The sequence below is a fragment of the Palaemon carinicauda genome, chromosome 23 (assembly GCF_036898095.1).
Source record: "Palaemon carinicauda isolate YSFRI2023 chromosome 23, ASM3689809v2, whole genome shotgun sequence".
Lineage (NCBI taxonomy): Eukaryota > Metazoa > Arthropoda > Malacostraca > Decapoda > Palaemonidae > Palaemon > Palaemon carinicauda.
The window spans coordinates 95,284,619-95,306,534 of NC_090747.1; the positions used below are offsets into that span (position 1 = coordinate 95,284,619).

At 33.6% G+C, this 21,916-nt stretch overlaps 1 protein-coding gene across 2 annotated transcripts in view; it reads right to left on the minus strand.

Moving 5' to 3' along the window:
• Positions 1–6,823: 6,823 nt before the first annotated feature.
• nvy (CBFA2/RUNX1 partner transcriptional co-repressor nervy) overlaps positions 6,824–21,916 on the minus strand; it is a 36,629-nt gene continuing 21,536 nt past the window's right edge. The window contains exons 3-10 of one of the 2 annotated variants that reach the window (XM_068347241.1): positions 20,055–20,206; positions 19,128–19,220; positions 18,329–18,475; positions 15,529–15,641; positions 14,982–15,165; positions 13,967–14,198; positions 12,862–13,034; positions 6,824–9,144 (exon numbers count right to left, since the gene is read on the minus strand). In XM_068347241.1, the coding sequence (XP_068203342.1) occupies positions 8,899–9,144; positions 12,862–13,034; positions 13,967–14,198; positions 14,982–15,165; positions 15,529–15,641; positions 18,329–18,475; positions 19,128–19,220; positions 20,055–20,206 (1,340 nt within the window). In that variant the 3' untranslated portion in view covers positions 6,824–8,898. Of the gene's footprint in view, positions 9,206–12,861; positions 13,035–13,966; positions 14,199–14,981; positions 15,166–15,528; positions 15,642–18,328; positions 18,476–19,127; positions 19,221–20,054; positions 20,207–21,916 lie in introns of both variants that reach the window. The other variant, XM_068347243.1, reaches the window with a different exon arrangement.

Below are 21,916 nucleotides of genomic sequence, written 5' to 3' on the forward strand. Positions count from 1 at the left end.
TGTAACAACGGTTAGTCCTAGTTGAAGATGATTTATTTTTTCTATTTTTAGTTTAGAGTTCGTTTAGAATGTCATTTTTAACTTTTCACAATTTTTAAATGATTTTTCTATATTTAAATATGCTTCCCCCATTGTCTATCTCAAAACAGAAGCAGATTGTTTATTATGACGTCTTTCTTTTCTGGTAGTGGTTTTATTAGCAAAATGCACTAATTTCTTGCGGTATTTAATTTCTCAGTCCAATAGAAAATGTATAGAGTTTCTCCTTCTCTTCGCTTGATTTGCATTTTGTATATGTATTTCAAACATCTTCCTCCGTTGCAGATCTAGTGTGTTTGTGAGCGTCAAAAAAAAAAAAAACTACACCTAAATCTTGTTAATTCCCATAAATGAGTCCCTTCTTCCTTTATTAGTCCGTGTAAAATGGAATTATAGATTTCTGAAAATTAAAGTTTGCTTTATTGTGAGAAGACAACTGTAAAACACAATATCTTCACTCGTTATTTTAATTGATCTTTTATTTTTGTTTAGAGCGCGCAAAATTTAGTTTAGTTATCCATCTCCGTTTTCTTGTTTTCCTATCGCACAATTTACTTAAGTTACCCTCTACATTTTCTATCCTCTCTCTCTCTCGTCGCGCCTCTGTTCGTGACGTCACGACTTGTACTAATTACCTGTCAGCCAGAAATTGTTCTGATTTCCTTAAGCACTGTATTCTGGGAAAAACCAATTTTCCTGATCTTCGTTGCAAATTATAAATTAGAACTTTTGTATTCAATTTACACTGCTAGAGAGTTAAGGGGTCCTCTGATTGGCCAGACGGTAGTACATTGGATCCTTCTCTCTGGTTACGGTTCACTTTCCCTTTATCTACACATACACTAAATAGTCTGGCATATTCTTTACATATTCTGCTCTGTCCTCATACACCTGACAACACTGAGATTACCAAACAATACTTCTTCACCCAAGGAGTTAACTACTGTACTGTAATTGTTCAGTGGCTAATTTCCTCTTGGTAAGGGTAGAAGAGACCCTTTAGCTATGGTAAGCAGCTCTTCTAGGAGAAAGACACTACAAAATTAAACTTTTGTTCTTTAGTCTTAGGTAGTGCCATAGCCTCTGTACCATGGTCTTCCACTGTCTTGGGGTAGAGTTCACTTGCTTGAGGGTACACCATTCCATCTAATTTCTCTTCCTCTTGTTTTGTTAAAGTTTTTATAGTATATAAAGGAAATGTTTATTTTAATGTTGTTACTCTTCTTAAAATATTTTATTTTCCTTTTTTTCCTCACTGGGCTATTTTCCCTGTTAAGGCCCCTGGGCTTAGAGCATCCTGATTTTCCAATTAGGGCTGTAGCTTAGCAAGTAATAATAATAATAACAATAATAATTAATTTCAATCTTGTTTGACTAGGAATTATTGTCATGCACTGCCTTTTCCCATTTTTCTTTAATTAAATCAAATATTGTACATGTTAGACAGTTAGGTTTTATTCCCTGGACCTGCAAGATTTCTCCTTATATTCTTCATATACACCCTACAAGATCTCTACATCTACAAAAAGACTAATAACATTCTGCGATTCCAAAATTGCACCTCGAGACCAGGTAGGCCTACAAGGATGACTTGTGATTTTCTTGTTTGAAGAGAGATGAACAGCTTCTCCATTTCTGATAGTGCCTACATGATTGATGCAACTAGAAGCAGAGGGCAGTTCAGACGCAGTTTGTGGAATAAACCCTATTACTTTTTCAATAATAAATTAAGTTCCCCTAAAATCTTTTGTAAAATTATGTTGATTCTCACCTAAAAGGGTTATAAGTACACTTTTAGCCTACATCTACTAACACCACCTCAATAATAAGTATCATTTACTAAAAATCTACTTTCCATTATGATTAAAGAAGAAAATACCTTGACAAGCAGCACTGAAATCACAATTTAACAGAATATCACAAATATGTTTTTTTTTCACTGCTTGCAGGAAAACTTGGACACTTATCAGCATTTCTGGAACAAATAAAAGGAAATCTCAACTAAATTGGTTTGAAAAAGAAATCAAATAAAAAGTAAGAAGTATCAGGAAAATTTAGAACATCAAAATAATCAAAGTAAGAAAGGATGAAAGGATTCTGTCTGAGGGACTAAATGTAATTTTCACGATCACTTTTTGAAAAATTACTGATGCATTACCTCATTCATTGAAAGGTATACCTTGACAACCAGTAATATTGTACCTTAACCAGTAAACACAGGGATTAAATTAACACAAGAAGCTAATTACCCAAATGATGTGTAAATGGGACTCACAATGAGTGCTTTCATGAATAAGAAAATTACTTGATACCATGGTTGTGGTCCCTCCTAGTTTCAGTTGTAAGTTTTCCTTAAATATTTTTTTCCTTGGAGCTTCTTGAGCTGACTAGATATGGATATATGTCAGATTTGGTCTTGTATTTAATGCAGTGGATGAAGTATTAGTCTTGAAATACAGTACTGTAAGTATGTGGCATCCAACATTCCTGTCTTTTACTAGTGCGGTAAATGCAACTCAATGAAAACTGTAAATCTATATTTTTTCAATAAGTTTGATATTCAATGAACAACTAAAAATTGCCAATGAATATTAATAAAACAGCTTTTAGCATTACAATAAACACAAACAGAAAATATGTCTAAAGGCAATAACAGAGCATAGCAGGACATATTCCTTTGCATAATTTCTTCCTACGAGTCTGTTATGCAAACTTTGGTGCAAAGGATAAACGATAAAGTAGCCTTTACTTAGGACAGGTAGGAAAAACATTGATAAGGGAACTTACGGTTTGATTAAGTGTTTTTTTTTTAACCTTACCTGTTTGGGTGCTGCAATTCCTTTCTTATTACGGTAGTTACATCATCTAAGGAAGGCTCATGAACACTGTTCATCACTGGAACCCCAACTCTCATTAATTGTGTTGGTTCCAAGCTATACATTCTCTCAACTGATGAGATAAGCTGAGTTAGAGGTTGCACTGCTTGTAGACTGGTCTCTTGAGATAAAGGTTACAGGTGCTTTACTGTGGAGGAAGCATGGACTGTGGACAGGCATTGAGGCAAGAGTCAAGATAGCTACTTTTGTGAGTCTTCATCAGTGCCTTTGTAGATCGTCGAGGATTCTCTTTGCCATCTCAAGCTCGAGAGTTTAGACCTTTGGCCAAGCCTTCATTTCACCTTAATTTTGCAAGGCAAGCACATAGCTCTTGATATTTATATAATCTACCAAGGAACTGTAAATAGCATCATTGGTGAACTGCTAATAGATTAATCAGATCCAAAACTGGCATGAGGTCTTAGGACCATAACGTCGACTTTGACTGTCTCAGTTTCGGTGTTTTCATAAGGATGGAGATGGTGAGATTCTTTTACATACGTTAGGAAATAATTAGAAATGACTTGTTATTCAAATGACAGTATATTCTTTGGTCAAACAATAATTGCCTGTTGACATTTTGGGCATGTTCATTACCACAAGTCCAAGAATCCTAAAATTTCTATTTGGATGCAACCATAACCTCATTGCAAATTCCCTTAAGACTTTAATTGATGTATTCTAAGCAATATTTATGTATGTTTGACATAAGATTGCTCGGTTTTCAGACCAAAGAAGGATCAATTTTAAAAGGGATTTTTCCCATACACTGATATCGATGGAAGATGACTTTCATGAGGCCAGCCTCCTTATAGTTACGCTTTGTGACATCATTACAATCGGGAAAGTTTCTCCTATCTTCCCAGGTAAATAGTGACATAGAATATGAGCTTTTAGAGCCATTTGAAATATAAATACTGTACTGTACATGGAGATGGTTTGGGCATGCTCTTTGCACTCCCCAAGAGAGATAAGTTCACCAAACTTTCAACTGAGCTCCCCAAGGGTTTGGAAGAGTTGGAAGACCCAGGCCTACATGGCTGGGGACTATCAAGCTTGAAATAGGAGATGATGAATGGAAAAGTACTGATTTAAAAGGTCAAGAGTCAGACGACAGGCAAAATCTAACCGAGGATCTTTGCGTCAATACGCGGAAGAGGAGATGATGAGGACTGTAATACATATATGTTTTGAAGATCACCCAGACTAAGATAATGGTATACATGTCCTATAAGTAGACTTATAAGACTGTAGGGTGCCCTTGAACATCGACCTTACAGAATGAGCACCGAAGGAAATCAAATCCTTTAATAAGAGAAAATAGCATGACAACACTCCCTGACATTCCTAATCAATTACAATTTCCATTAAGGAACCAGCCTCATGTCTCAAGATATTTGTTAACAACTGCTGGGCATACTAAATTCTCTTATCTCTGTGCCTGAAAAGTAAACTAATTAAGGGATGTCAAACAAATTCATAAATGATATTTTCACTCAACTAAAGATCTATGCACCAGATAGGAGAATAAAACAAACTGTGATAAAATTATCTATTTACAAAACAATAAACACACTGGCATACAATACACTTAATTCAATAGCTTTGTGATGCTGGGCTCAAGGAATTCAGTAGACGCAATACCAAAAACATGAACACGTTTGAATGCCAGATAAACAATAAAATCTGAACATTTTGGGAACATTACCATTAGACACAAATTATGTGAAAGAAAGAAATAATGTAAAGCAGTAAATAAATAATAAACTTTATAAAACTCTGTAACAATAATAGAGTTAAATGCCTTGTACATATCACACTAAATTAAGGGAGACATTACATGTATTTACAAAAAAACATGAGCATGAATATGCATCGATTCAATATTCTATTTCTACTAATATGGTTCATGAGATCTCTGAAGAAATAGCATTTCCAGTCAGAGGGAAAACCATATATATACCATAAAATGTAATTGCTTGTAAGGAAGCAAGGAACAGGATAATCACATAATTATTTGATTCCTAAAACTTACAAAATAAACAAAAATACTAAAAAAAAAAATAAAATCATGAGATAGAACATCAAGATCTGAACTCACGAACATAACATTTCTTCTTGACATTTCATAAGATGTAATGTATGTGCAATCACATAAGTATGATGGCAGACTTTTCAATCCTCTTCGTCATTGGTATTTAATAATTACCACTTCATAAGCATTCATCTATTCCTATTTCATTCTTTCAGTGGATAGCAAGTAGAAGGTCATTCCAAAAAGGGTACAGTACTTAAAATTAATAGTATGACTTTTAGCATATTTTCGTAATGAAAATATATGTAGATAGGAAACTTATCAAAAACTTGGTAACGTTTGGCACAGGGGAAGAAATATCATATTGACCTGGTTATACTTATCAGGTAATGCATTACCAAAATTTTACTGTTCATTGTTTTATACTATTGCAAAATCGTTCTCATTTCCAGCATTATCCTTTATGATAACAATGTAATTTAAAAAATAAATAACTCCTTATAGAGATGAGGAGAAAGACATGCATTGCATAAATACAAAGGAAAATAATACGTCTCAGAATTTAGTCATAATGAATGTTCTGTTTAAAGTTATTTCCCTACAGATACATTTGTATTATAAAACTGTAATGATATTCGATACAGTAATAAGATTATATTTGCTAGCAATCCCTTATTGAAAATATCTTTGATCTTGGCTATCCTCTAAAAAAGGGATTTTGACGAAGGAAAAATCTATTTCTGGGAAGAGGCCTGTGACGCCCGGTGAAAGGTCCTTCTTTACACTCTTCTAATATAAATCTTCCAAATATACTAGAGAAAGATAAAAGCATGGAATGCAGAGGTTACAACCCTCGCGCGAGCACCTTGTAGGTGTCGTGTATTCAACAAGGGCGTGTGAAAACCACTATTCACAGGCTGTATTCCATTTAGATAATCCCTTCATCAATGGGGAGGGCCGTGACAGGCCCTAGAGAACACAGTTGGACTACCCCACCGACACCTACCACGCGCACTCTCTAGGACATCCTTCTGTTTTGGACTTGCTCGATAAGTCGGTAAGTGAAAATCACATCAACAAAAATTTTCATGACTTACTTATTAATGTTGATCAAACATCTTGAATTCCTTAAATATGCAATAAAGAAATTGTGAGACATTTCTCAGAACCATATGACAGCAACCCAGAGCATACTGGACATTTGAAAAAAAAAGTTGGAAAACTCTACCATCATTCTTTTAGGAATTGTACATGTAAGGAATGTCTACAGCAATTCCCGCCACCTCACCCCACTCCAGATTACTGTTGTGTACTTTTTCACAATGTAGATCTTCAAAACTATGACATTTCCAATTACTATATACCAATAATAAATAATAACTTTTCGAATAGATGCTGGAATTAAATTGTGTATTGTACCAACCGTATGTCACACAATTGTACATAATTCCTTTTGTATATATTATGCTTGTATCTTCGCTCTTCCCTCGCACTAAAACGAACATGAAAATTCATGTCTGCTGTTTTCCTCTGTAACATTGTCATTTCCTCGAACATGTATTTTCCTGTTGCCTTGAGGTTTTGTATATAAAGGAGTGTGTTCTTTAATATAGTACTCAGTTGATTGCATCCTGCCTTTGAGTTCACAACCCTCTCTCGGCTCGTCACATTGGTGAGGCGGGAGGAGCGAGTCACTCCGGGGTCACCAATGTGACAAGCCGAGAGAGGGTTGTGAACTCAAAGGCAGGATGCAATCAACTGAGTATTATATTAAAGAACACTCTCCTTTATATACAAAACCTCAAGGCAACAGGAAAATACATGTTCGAGGAAATGACAATGTTACAGAGGAAAACAGCAGACATGAATTTTCATGTTCGTTTTAGTGCGAGGGAAGAGCGAAGATACAAGCATAATATATACAAAAGGAATTATGTACAATTGTGTGACACATGGTTGGTACAGTATAATTATAAAACTTTGATATTCTTGAATACATTTTAAAAGCTCAATTAGAGAAGGGATTTTTCCCCATTCTTAAAATATGAAGGATTGAATTTAATTTCAATATTGTCCAGGTGACACTGACATTAAGAGCAAACCAGTTCAACACCGCACACACACACACGCCTTATACCACTCTCTAACAAAAATTCCACACTCTTCACAAACTACAACTAAGCCTCCATCAAAATAAAATACTTCCATAAGAAATTAACTTTTAGACTTTCACTTTACAACAAATTTTCAAGTACACTTACTAACTTTACACCTCTAAGCAGAATAATGTCAAGAGTTAATTTGAAATGATAAGTTAGAGATATGAAATTTACTAAATGAATATGTGGAAAAAAGAGTTACCATTTTTATTCAAAGGAAAAGAAATTATGCTAAAGAATAATAAAAGTTTAGTGACGGCTTGGTTAACAAATTAGAAAAATAAACAACATCGTGACACATTTTCAAACACTGAAAATACTGTGTTTTCCCCCACTATTAGTGCAACTATACACGTGGAAAAATTAATGTCTATGGGAAAAATATGACAGATAATACTACAATACAATTAGATTTCATTATTGCCAAGAACTGCTTCTTCCTTATCCTGATCCCTTTGTTTCCTAAATCAAACTTTTTTTGCATTGTAAAAAAACTTTTATCCTATAACTACAATCTTTGGTTTACAGGATTCTGGTACGAACTGTCCCAAAAGGACACTAAGGTAACATCTCGCATAAAGAGGACGCACGGATTATGGTAAGACCTTCGTCCAAAAGGACGCCATGATCCCAACAACAGATTTGTACTGAAGTTTCAAGCAGACATTACAATTTTCAGGAAAACTATGTAAATTTATGCTATTTGTGAAAGAAACACTATTGTTATATTGGTCCTAAATTTCAAGTCATTTGATGTATTACTCTTCACCCAAAGTTCTTCCTTTATCTGCTATGTTCACCGGATACTTGAGGTAATAAGAACCGAATTAACAAGCACATTTGAAGAAATGAAGATTGCTCACTCTTCGTAGCGATTACTGTACATGTATACTATACACCGAGAGAGCGATTTAAAATATGAAAACCCAGATATTAAATCTGCGAGTGATTATAATGATTTTTCGGATGACAAGATCTGGTAGTAATTATTATCACATAGAAAACTTTACTTTCTATTCTCATACAGATTAAAAAAATGTGACGAAAACAGATATTTTCCCAGTTGAGATAACAAAGGATTGGAACACCACTTCATACCAAATTTGTAATGGTTATACAAAAATTATTCCAAAAGTAACTGTTGAGAAAAAGTTCACAGTCCTGGATTAAAAGAAAAACAGACATACTGTATATAAATATCTATTACTGGCCTTTTCACTGTACAACTGATACCGCATGCTTTTCATTGAGGATATGATCCTCCAATTGTCTCTTAGCATAAGGATATTTGATAAATTAACTTGTATTTTATAATCACCCTTGATAGAGTTCCAAAGTACGGTGTAACACTAATAATTGACAATTCGAGGACAACCTTCAGTCGGAAGATTGTCAAAAGTACAGTACCAAATGACTAATCTATAAGACATTTAAATAAGAAGGAAAAATATATACTAATTGGTAACACTGGATGAACACTAATAAAAGTAGCACATTCACTTACAGAAAAAAAGATGAAAATTCATGTCATCTTGAGCTTTGTTTGGGACTAAAAATCATATCAGATCATGAAATTATCCCAATTTTCTTATTCTCCACATTTAGAGTAACGTACCTTCGGTCAAATTCATAGCAGACTATAGTTGCCCCATCTTTCTTGCCTACTTGCATTAAGAAAAAACCGTTCAACACTAATAGCACTATTCTCTCTCTGGGAGCTTCGTTGCTCTAATCACATGACACAAGCCTTCCTGCGGAACTTCCTCCTCAGAGACCCTTTGAACCGAGGTCACTCCGTCTTCGTTTCTGATGTCTTCATGAATTTGCTTTTAGACACCAGTGCAGCAACTATGGCAGAGGACGAGGAGGCCGACGATGACGAAGAGGTGGAGGAAGAAGGGGCAGAAGCCAAGGTAGGTGAGCAGACTTTGTGATGCGAGTCCCAATCCTTGTGCTGGCAGAATGGCCCACAGTACCTTGCTACGTTGCATCCACTGCAGGTCTCGTGCGCCTTTCTCCCACAGTTCCAACACGCCTGAAGAAAACCCACGTGTCACAAGGAAGCGGCATCTCTACCTCCAGTACCTCTTGATATTCTGGCAAGTTTTGATTTTTAAGGTTTGACAAATTCTATCCCTAACAGTTTTTAGTAGTTTGACTAAATTCTACCAATTCCAAGTGATAATCAAATTCTGATGGCATATCTTGCATAATACAGAAACTTGATCATTCCAATAAATCGGCAGGTGTATTGGTGAACTATTTCTTGTATCTTACACTCAGAGGTCAGGAATCTATATTTTATATACTGTATCAGTTTTATACCCTAACAATCTTTAAAGCATAATTTTTATTCAAAGCAAACAATATTTAAGCATTGCAATAAGAATGTTATGGTTTACTATAAAAAAACATAAGCTTTAATATAAATACACAAAAAAATGATTGAATTTTGTTACTGTATTACAAAACTAAAGAGGAATCAAATGTTTAAGAGGAGTCTGAGGATCAGAAAATGGCTGGGATGCATTGGCCTCCATAAAACTTTGTGTGAAATTCATAAGATTACAAGGGTTTTGTGAGAGAAATCATAGTAATTTGTTTAATAGAATACTAGCTGCAGGTGAAAGCAGAGGAAGCATAAGACCGTGAACCATAAGCAAAATCAAATAGAGAAAGCACACTGGTGAAGATTAATATAGTAATGAGAAAATGTGTGTTTGGTCAGTTGAAAAATCAGATTTTGGAAAAAAGCTGATCGTGCACTATCAACAGCTAGGACCGATATGAATCAAATATAAATAAGCAAGAAACATGTCTAAAAACAGGATAAATATAGTGTCAAAAGTAAGAAGCATAGTTTGTAATGTCCTCTATCAAATATCTAAGCCACATAACACACTAAAAGATTATTAAAAAGATGATCAAATTCCACTAAAGTAAGAAATTTCTAAAAATTTGTAGAGATTAAAAAATTTAAGATTTAAAAGGTCATACAAGCTTCAGCAAATGCAGAATGTGTTACCAAAATAGCAGTAGGCCTACAGGTATTTGTTTATTTGTAAGGGTTGACATGGTAATTTTTTCAAAGTGCACCAGTTAATGTTCATGTACGAGGCATCATTAAAGGAAAAATTTCAAATGTTTGAAGTTTAAATTTCACCAAAGATATAGGATTTAGTGAAAACCTATCTTTGGTGTATACATGTACTGTATATACTTACAATTTTTAGAGCATACTTTCAGAAAATCTTTCAAGTTTAGTGACTGTCCAATGTTAAAAAAATCTAATTTCTAACTTCTAACATACCAATAGCTTGGGAAACTTTTGATTCTAAAAATTACTGACTGTAGGGCTTAATGATAAATGTTTTTCAGGCTAATGAAGTATTATAGAAAATTTTTTATTTCAAAGGACCCTTAGAATTTAAAGATATTACACTAGCAAAATATTCTTCATAACTAATCTAATTAATAATTTTTTCCTGTATTTTACTATGTGCAGTATATAAAACTATTGTACTTTTGCAAAAAGAAGTCTTAAAATGAGGTATCTGTTAGAAAATGCTATTTAGTTATAGATAAAAACGAGTCAGTCCAATGAAATTATTTATCTATGGAATTAATATTTTTCCCTTGTCATCTTGTTTATACTAATGGATAAACAGACCAATGACCCTAATATTTCCTAGAAACATTTAAAACAAAGCTAATGTTGTCAAATGAGTCCTTAATTTTCTTAAACTGGTAAAATATTAAGCAAATTATAATCTTTATTATTAGAGAACAAATGAATAATGCAATATCTACTATATTAATCGTAATTTCATATACAGTATGTAAGGGTAGAAGTGACTCTTCAGCTATGGTAAGTAGCTCTTCTAGGAGAAGGACACTCCATAATCAAATAATTGTTCTCTAGTCTTGGGTACTGTCATAGCCTTTGTGGCATGGTCTTTCAGTTTTGGATTAGTTCACTTGCTTGAGGGTACACTCTAGCATACTATTCTGTTTCCCTATTTCCTTTCATCCCAGTTGGAGTCCTTTGGCTTATAACATCATGAGTTTCCAACTAGAGTTGTAGCTTAGCTAGTAATAATTATGCGTGTGTGTGTTATAATATTGTCACTAATTAAGATGAGACGATTTTTCTCAAATGTTAAGCCCAAAATAACCAATTGATATCAAATAACATTACTTAGGAAATCTCTTACACTCAGAAGGAATTATATGTGATAAGGCTCCCATATTTTTTTTCTTGGATGACAATGACATTATTGCCCTTCTTGATAAAAATGTATATTATCCCTTTCACCATAGTTCCTTACCCTATAATATACAGATTCAAATCCTGGTCAGAATAGGACTACTTACTACAAACAGTAATTTCCTTAGTGTAAGTACATTTGTCAAACGATATAACTTTAGTGAGAATTATTGATATGATACCTGTACTAGTACATACAGCATACAGTATGTGCTCATGTACATATTGGATGGATCATCAACTTAAGTTAAAACTTGCTATGGATCAAGCCCTTGAGGAAATCTGTAAATGATTTGGGAACTAGCAAATTTTACTGTGTTCCAGAAGCAATTCAGTAATAGCAAATTTTCATTAACAATGAAGGTGACAAGTGAATTGGAATGCCCCAGACTTTACAGCTTAGTTATATTTTGCTGAACTTTTCAGTATAATGTACTGCATTTAATGAGTTTTACATATAAATGAGGCGTGATTACAATTAGTGAAGACTACACAGCATTAAAGCATGGTATATCAAATCAAATGAATGGAATGTGTGCAATAGCAAATGGTTTTCGTTAAAAGGAATACTGATGTTGGAGCCATAATGACAAAGGTGCATGACATATTTTGATTTTGTTGCCTTTTCTGTAATCCATTATCAAAGTGAATTACATAAATCACTAAAGTACTGCATATAAGAGCAAGATACTTTGGCTTTCTAGAAATTCTGTAAAGAATATTTTGTTTAATCGGAAAACATTCCTTAAGTACGCTTAAATTATGGTATTACATGCAAATAGGATGTAAAGCAGACAAGAAAACAGCATATACAGTATACATAATCATATATATATATATATATATATATATATATATATATATATATATATGTATATATATATATATATATATTTATATATATATATATATATATATATATATATATATATATATATTTATATACTGTGTATATATATATATATATATATATATATATATATATATATATATATATATACTTATATATATATATATATATATATATATATATATACTTATATATATATATATATATATATATATATATACAGTATATAAATATATATCTATATATATATTTATATACTGTATATATATATATATATATATATATATATATATATACATTAATATATATATATATATATATATAAATATATATATATATATATATATATATATATATATATATATACTGTATATATATATATATATATATATATATATATATATATATATATATATATGCATATATATACAATATATATACACACATAATTTTATATAAATATGTTTGTGTGTGTGTAAATTCCGGAAGATCAAAATTATGACTAAATGTCAAAAGAAGTCAGTGACAATTACGGTTAGTGACTTGTCACTTCCCAAGAAACTGAAATTTTGTTACCCATTTCTTCATTACACATCAATTTTGTAATTACGTATTTCAAAGGCGAGTGGTGTTACCTGTTGGGGTTCCGCTCGAGGTTCAGAGGATTCTCTGCGTCCAACCTCCCTTAGAAGTGCTTCGACTTTGGCCCTCTCAGCTGCCACCAACTCTTGCGCTCTGGCCTCTGCAGCACCAATGGCTCTCTGCACTTCTGCAACTGCTGCTCGACGCACTTCAGATACTGCTTCCTCTGTGGATAAAATCTGGTATAAGCTCTCCAGGTAAAATAATCTGAAATTTGAAGAATGAATCTCATGCAATGCTCAAGGAGTATAGTCCAGGATGAAAAAGAGAAATAACAGATCAATAATCCCTAGCACTGACAAACAATTCCTTCAAGGTCCCTAAAAGTGAAAATTGAACCTTATATGATTATTATTATCATTATCATTATTATTATTATTATTATAACTAGCTAAGCTACAACACTTGTTGGAAAAGAGAGATGCTATAAGTCCAAGGGCTCAAACAGGGAAAAATAGCCCAGTGAGGAAAGGAAATAAGTAAGTAAATAAACAATATGAGAAATAATAAACAATTATAATAAATTATCTAAAAACAGTAACAACATCAAAACAGATATTTCCTAAATAAACTATAGACTCATGTCCGCCTGCTCAACATAAAAACATTTGCTGCAAGTTTGAACCTTTGAAGTTCTAGGTTGAAAATTAATCATGTTAAGGAATTTTTATGTTTTTAAGCTTTGAACGGGTTTCCTAGCCATTTAAAATTTTTGAGGCTTTGACCCCTTTTCCTGTGGATTGATTTATGTACAAAGTTCCTGACATATAATCTAATATCAAAAGCTCATTTACACAGCCAAATGCTCACATCACATATAAGAGGTGATTGTTGATGAGTAATACTCCTATATAATGGAAAGAAGTTTGAAAACAGGAGGTAGAAAGAAATTGGCATTATTCTTCACTTTTAATCTTTGAAGTCAAAATATGTTAAATGGAATGACAAGATTAGACAGAGTTGAGTGGAATGTAGAATGAAGTACCTGATAGACACTACTAATTCGTCAGAGTTTCTGAACGAGAGAGAGAGAGAGAGAGAGAGAGAGAGAGAGAGAGAGAGAGAGAGAGAGAGAGAGAGAGAGAGAGAGAAACTAACCTGCTTTCCTTTTAACTTCAGAAACTCTTTCCTCAGTGGTCCTGATACTTTGAGCCACAAGCTCTGCAGCATGTCGTCTGACCTCCGCATCGTAGTCTGTTCTTTGTCGGAGGTCTGTAGCTCCAACAGACCCAATGCGGCCACAGGACCCTCCATCACGATCTTCTTTCTGCTGTAGCATGGTTAGGGCTCGGCGAGTTTTTTCAACCATGCTTAATATACACGTAAGCATCTGTGGCAGAAAAAAATCAAGTTTAATTAAAGAGTAATTAGAAGTTGCAATCTATCTTGTAAATCAGTGAAAAATTCTGGGGTAAAAACAAACACTATATGTGTATGAAGGAATGCAAGAAGTTGATTCCAACAGGTATTTTGATGGAGCTAAGATGAGAGACAATGTTAGTCACAGAACAGGTCAAGTGCAAAAGACATGGGAAAGAAATTAAGTAAATACAAAAGACCCCTTTGGAATGTATAAAGGGTTGTTGAATTAACCCTCCTTTCTGTAAAGAGAGTTTGGGTGCCACATGCAAATGATGGGAAAATTGGTTGAAGCTGTTGAGAACAATTGATCTGTGTAGGTGCATGGAGCAGATAATTTTGTAGATGATTTCTTAAAATCATAGCAAGATATTATATTATCATCAAGACAAGCCAAGTTACAACCCAAGTTGGAAAATCAGAATGCTATGACCCTAAGAACCACATTAAAGCAAACAACCTAATGAGGGAAAGAAACGGAAAAGAAAGAATAACTCTATATCACAAGAATAAAAAATGTTTGAACTTATGAGCTTACACTGATTCAACTATTTGAATATGAGGATCATTCCACAATTTAGACACAGGTGGTATAGAACTTTTAAAATACTGTGTAGTAAAGTACCAAGCCTCTTGAAAGAAGAAACAGAACTGTTAGAATAAACTTGTATACCTCATACAGCAGTATGAAAATAAAGCTAAAGAAAAGAGTGGGCCATAGTTCTAAATTACCCCATAGAATATTAAATCTCACCACATGGATATTTTTCCATTCATCATCGGGCGGTGCAGGCGTGCGGTAATCGCGTGTATGTGAAGGTGGGTCAGGACTTACGCCCACGCTGGGGTAGGGGGGAGAAAATATACCCAAACGTTTAGCAGGGGGAGGAGAGACACCACCACCACTTCCAACACCAGCATCACCATTTTCGAAATACCTGGAAGAAGACAAGACATGATCACATGCATACATAAACACTGTGTAGAGACAGTACATTACTTCCATGGATTACATACTAGCCTCTTACTGTGTAATTATATGAATTTGATACAATTGGGGACTTTATTTTCTTCACCACTAGTTTCAAGCCTTTTCCTACTACATTACTACAAGTGAGCACTGCTGTTCATGGTGTGCCTGGTTCTGGCCATTTTCTTCCCAATACTGTACTGCACTGTAATCTACTATAATTCACACAGTCAAACAAAATATTTGCTTATTCTCTAACTTGGCATGCAAAAGTATTCTTCAACCTCTTTCTTTCTTACACCTTTATATAGTACCAAGCCCTCACACTTACCCTTCGTGTCTCCTTTTCCCACTTGTGACTTCCGAGGAAAAGAAATCTGTAGGTTCACCCGCCGTAGATTCCAACAGCGCTGCTTCGTGCATCGTGACGTACTGGGACACGGGCTGCAAGATATTATGACAGATATAAGTAAATTGATAAATAAATAATTTAGTTACCAAATGGTGAGTAAACATATAAAAAATAAAGTATGACCAATAGATACATCGAATATTCAAATAACAATGTCTAGAAATATCTGTATGAAATGAAGAATTATTTAATATACAGTATATAACTATTTATAATTAATGACGCCTTTCTTTATAGGTACATTCGAAAAATAGACCTTTGATGACCATCAAATATATTTGGTAAACATCAACAGAACAATAGAATCTATCACAAAACTGTCTCTTCTACAGGGCTCAAGTTCCCCTATTAGCCCATGGTTTTACAACCGTTTCCCCTTCAATAATTTAAAGGATATTCGAGCATGGTAGAGGCAAGGGAGAGTGACAATGCCCTGGAGACTGACCATATATACACATGATAAGTAGCCAAGCCTCCTCTCCACCCAAGCTAGGACCAGAGAGGACAAGGCTATGGATGCTGATGACTTAGGAGGCAGAGATATAGGTTATCCCCCATTATAAGCTCACAAGGACAATAAAAGAAACTGTAGAGCTTGAGCGAGTATCGAACCTCTGTCTAACAGATTGTCGGGCAGGGACGTTTCTGATATACTAACACTACTCCTATCCAGTAATTTGGTCTATTTTCTACCCCAAATGTAAAAATTACCATCAATATTGTACTACTACTATGACTATGTATCGTCATTGGACACTCCCAACTGAAGCTGAATAACAATGGATTTGACCAGTGAATAATATTTCCCTTTTGGATGATAAATTTTCTTTTTACTGTTTGAAAAATTAAAAATATACCAATATTACTCTTATTTCGGAAGAGGGTTGAATAGGAAGGAAACAGATATATGGAACCAGCAAAAGAATAAAAAGAAGTGAAAATGAGAAAAAAGAAATGGAAAGGAAAAAGAAGAGACAGAGGAGAAAGGAAAATGACAGAATAGAGAAGAGAGGAAAAGAGAACGGAATAGAGAAGAGAGGAAAAGAGAACGGAAAGGTGAAAGAAGATAAGCGAATGAGATGAGACATAAGGGGAAAAGGGGAAAAGACAGAAGAGACAAAAAGATAAAAATAAGTGACACATGAAAAAGGAGTGGAGACGAAAAGGATAAAGGAGAAAATACATGAATGAAAAATGAGAAGAGAAAGAATGGAAAAATGTGAAGTGCCTGAAAAGAGAAAGAAGTGAAAAGACAAAAAGGAGAAAGTAGAGGAGATTGAAATGGAAATGGGAGGAGAGGCAAAGAAGAGATGGAAATGGGGAAGACAGTGAAGAGGCCAAAGAAAATATCTAAGAATGGGGAAATGGAGAAAAATAGGAGGAAAGAAGGAAAAGGAAAGAAATGGAGATATTTGGAAAAATAGGAAAATATGAAGAAAAGAAGACAAATGAAGAAAAAGAAAAACCTGAAATAAATGGAAAAAAAAAGAAAGGAAGGAAGAAAAGATGGAAGAAGGAAGAAAAGATGAATGAAGGGGGAGAATGACAATGCAAAAAAATGGAAGAAAATGGATAAAAGAAAAAAAAAGACAAATAGGAAGAAAAGAAGAAAAATGAAAAAAAAGAAGAAAGAAAAATAGGAAGAACAGAAGAAAAATGGAAAAAAGAAGAAAAACAGAAAAGAGAGATAGAGGAAAAAAAGAAAAAGAGAACAGGAGATGGAAAGACGAAAACAGACAAGACTACAGAAAGAGAAGACATGAAAAAAAAAATGGCGAGTAACAAGAGAACAGTTCGCGAGCCCAAGGCTTCCTCTTCTTCCTCCTACTCCTCCTCATGCAAACATAATTAAACTGGAGTGGGGGGAAGTCCGAACTTGCATGCAGGATTGGGAGCGAATCCTTAATCAGAGAGTTGATGAGATGCATATCGACTTCGGATAAACAGCAACAATGCAAAACAATTGTGGTTTAACGGACCGCTGCCGAGACTCGCCATTTTCCCACTCGTCTCTACGAGTCCTCTAAATGCGAAAGAGGCAGCCGTTGCAACGGACAGATTCGTTTTTAGGAGGTTTGCAAAGTCAAGACAAGTCTTCCGGTACCGAGATGTATTGTGTTAGTCATAATATTTACAAAGAATAGCAAAACTGGTTTCTTTGTCAATTTAAGAATAGCAAAATTGCTTTCCCATTGCTTGCAAATATGAGACCATTTTTGTAGCACTAATAAGATATAGTTAGTGATTTGGTAGGATATTTTTTCTGTATTATATACAAACACACACACACACACATATATATATATATATATATATATATATATATATATATATATATGCACATACATAAATGCAGTCATCACCACGCTGGCCATGGCGGATTGGGGATGGTGGTAGATTTCCGTCTGATCGATCACAGCTAACTATCCTAGTATGGGTGTCCCTGACTAATAAAGTTTTGCTAACCATGGGAATATGCAAATCTTTTCACCACGTTTAAGTGTCCCTACTCAGAAAGGTGTGTGTGTGTGTGTGTATGTATTGGGTACTATTATATAATACAGTGGAACTAAATTGCATCCACTATTTATAAGTAAAATTAATCTGTAATAAAACATATCGTTACAACGCTTGCTTAAACCATTAAAAGATAATTGATAAGAAAAGAAAAAACATAACTACTTAAGCTGTTACTGAAAAACATTAATATAAAACCTACCATGGTGGCTCTCCTCGCAAGGGACTGCAACTCCCTCTGGAGGAGAGGCAGATGAGACCTCAGGAAGGGAAGAACGAAGGGCCTCAGCGGGAAGTGCGTCACTTCCTGAAGGCCCCCGTGAAATTCCTCTACGCTGACACCTCCGCTCTGCAAAGGAAGGAATTGATTCAGATATCGTCATCAAGCAATGCCTCTTTTCCGTAATTTCTTTCTGACTTATTTTTTTAACTAATGCTTATATATATATATATATATATATATATATATATATATATATATATATATATATATATATATATAAATATATATATATATATATATATATATAAATATATATATATATTTATATATATATATATATATATATATATATATATAAATATACATAATTATATATACATATATATATATATATATATATATATATATATATATATATATATATACTGTACACACACACTTAATATATATATATATATATATATATATATATATATATATATGATATATATATATATATATATGATATATATATATATATATATGATATATATATATATATATATATATATATATATATATGTGTGTGTGTGTGTTTAAATACACAGTATTTATCTGCTACTTTCCTTAATTTACAAGTTATATTTTTAGCTTTTAAGTTATTATGTCTTATTTTCTTTGCTCTCTTCCGTTAAACAAGAACACTATCTGGAATGTGTGTGCAATTTGAATAATAATAATAATAATGAACTACAAAAACATCTCATCTCTGGAGACTTGAACGCATCGTATGACTTACCAAGAGGCCCAGGATCAAATGCCTGACGCGGTCGCCAACGTCGGGAGAAATATCAGCTGCAAACTGGTGCAAGGTGGTTAGGAAACGCCGAACCTGATAAAAGATAATAAAGAATAGAGAAATATTAATTAAAAGTGTTCTCGTTGGGGTTTCCAGAGCCTAAGAAAACTCTTATTAATAATAAGAGAAGAATCAATGGAAATCTGTTAGTTGTGATATAACTTGGATATAACAGAAAGAGATTTGGAGGATTAATTATAGTTTACATTTGCCTGAACTAATAACTAACTCAAATCAGATAAGGTACACTCAAAGGAATATTTAATTCTTAACTAGAACAAAAATCAACAAGATCTTCTGGTTGTGTACATAAACTTGAGTGTCTGTGAGCAGTTAAAAACAATATTACTCTTTTCTGGCGATATTTCTTGACAAAAGTACTTTTATTCGTTGACAAAATGTTTCTCGCTAGGTAAAGCAATTTCTTAAATATTCAGTAATTTCTTAAATCTATTAATTACAAAATATAAGAACAAAGAGATGGTTCCAAATTGTATTGCGTATTACTACAATCAGGAGTATCAAGGGATTAATTAACATGCCATAAAGTTAATGGGATTCACTAACTGATTCTCCCTTTCTGTTAATAATCATAAAAAGTAAGTGTATTCTAAAAATGAGAGGTCATTCACGGCCTTGATTCTATAAAATGAGATGTCATTCTTGGAGACTTGAAGGATCTTCCCTTTCTGTCGAGTGTAAAAGGAATATGGATAATAAGACCTACGCGGTGTTCGAAAAGGATACTTATGGAACCACGATTAACATATATTTTTTGTCTGCCTCTTAGAAAAAAAAAGAAAAAAGAAAAAAAAAGTCAACCTTTAAAACAGCTCCTTCCCTAGAACTTTCCTCAAGGATTCTCACCTTCGAGATTTGACGATGGCTGTCTCTTGACGAGGCACCGCCTCCGGCCGCAGAGGAGTCATGAGCATGAGTGGGCGGAGACGATAGGGCGGGTGGTGAAGGAGTGGGCGTCCCATTGACGGTGCTGTGCGGCGAGTAGGAGCCGTTGGCATCTGTGAAGGGGAATAAAGGACCTCTTAATAATTCGGGAAATACAAGTCCTATAATGAAGCCAATTAACATAATTTTAAGACATCAAAAGAAAGATTTATTATTAAGGACGTTAGCCGGGCTTAATTGTATAGTTAGTTTTGTGTATTGTTAAAATATTTTACTTATTTGTTACCCATTAACCAAATTGCCTTTTACATTTATTCGTTAACTAAACAATCATGTACTTTTGTTCTTTTCATTTACCACAATTTACACCATCCACTCTGCTTACACATCGAAGTATATTACTCAGATATTTATTTTCTAAGGACTTCACTCAACCACAAGTCATGCATCGTTATGTCTTTTTGATTTTTAGGTGATAACTCGTCTGTATTCTCTTAACCTCGTTAATTCTTAAAACATAAATTCAATTTCTTAATCGGAGCAATATTTGAACCACCAACTTTCATAACCGTAACACATTGTTTTTATCAAGATTTACAGGAAAGTTTTCCAAATCTTCAAACGCTTACGGCGGCGGTTCCGTACAAACAAAGGTTATATATGAATTTAATTCTATATCAATTCATAAAAACTTGCTTTGCATTACACGTATGATTTCAAATCCAACATATAATGCTTTCGATCCTTTTTCTACATAATTCTGACCAGCCTTTGCTATCAAGTCTTCCCAGACAACACCCTCTACTCTCGACTAATTATCACGTACAACTGTTCAAAGAACAGGCTAACAGAGGCCGCAAAAGATTTAAAGAAATGCTACCAAAATGTTACGATCAGGAAAAGACTTCGCACCCATTGCTAGCAAGGAAAGAAACATCCTACCCACTAAGGGTTCCCTTTAGTTATATATATATATATATATATATATATATATATATATATATATATATATATATATATATATATATATATATATATATATATAGTGTGTATGTGTGTGAGTGCGTGTACTCAGAAACTGTGTACTCTCCTTAACTTCTATAAGAAAAGAAACCAACCAACGAAGTGCGCCCCATTTTTCCTTGTGGCACCAAAATGAACTCGAATCCCAGCGGACCGAGAGATGTTTGTCTGGGAAAGACAAAAGGCTATTTGCAAGTAATATGTACCGAAGCCATTATTTCAACAATGTCCAAATAATAATGACATTCAGTATTAATGACGGCGTCTGTTCGATATGGCTTCGACTCGCAATTTGAATATTGGCACCGCGCTCAAAATTCTTCGGTTCCCTCTCACGAAAATACTGGCGCTCGCGTGAAATACGGGCTGCATATTCATATGTACTGGAAGGGCAGGCATGCGCAAACACGTAGGTATGTCTGGTGTAAATGCGTAATGGTATTTTTTTTTTATTGAAATCGAGATTCATTATGTTTCAAAATTACTTTTGGGAGTAATTTTGCTGGTGTATTGATCGCGTTCTGGCTTGCATGAAGTTAAATTATATTTTTTTTCATGCGTGTATATATAAATTTGTCAAAATATTCATATAGATATTTATATTTATAATATATATTATATATATATATATATATATATATATATTAGCATGTATGAATATATGTTTATATTAACATAAATGTATATATATACACATTATATATAAACACACACACACACACGCACATATATATATATATATATATATATATATATATATATATATATATATACTGTATATATATACATATCTATATATA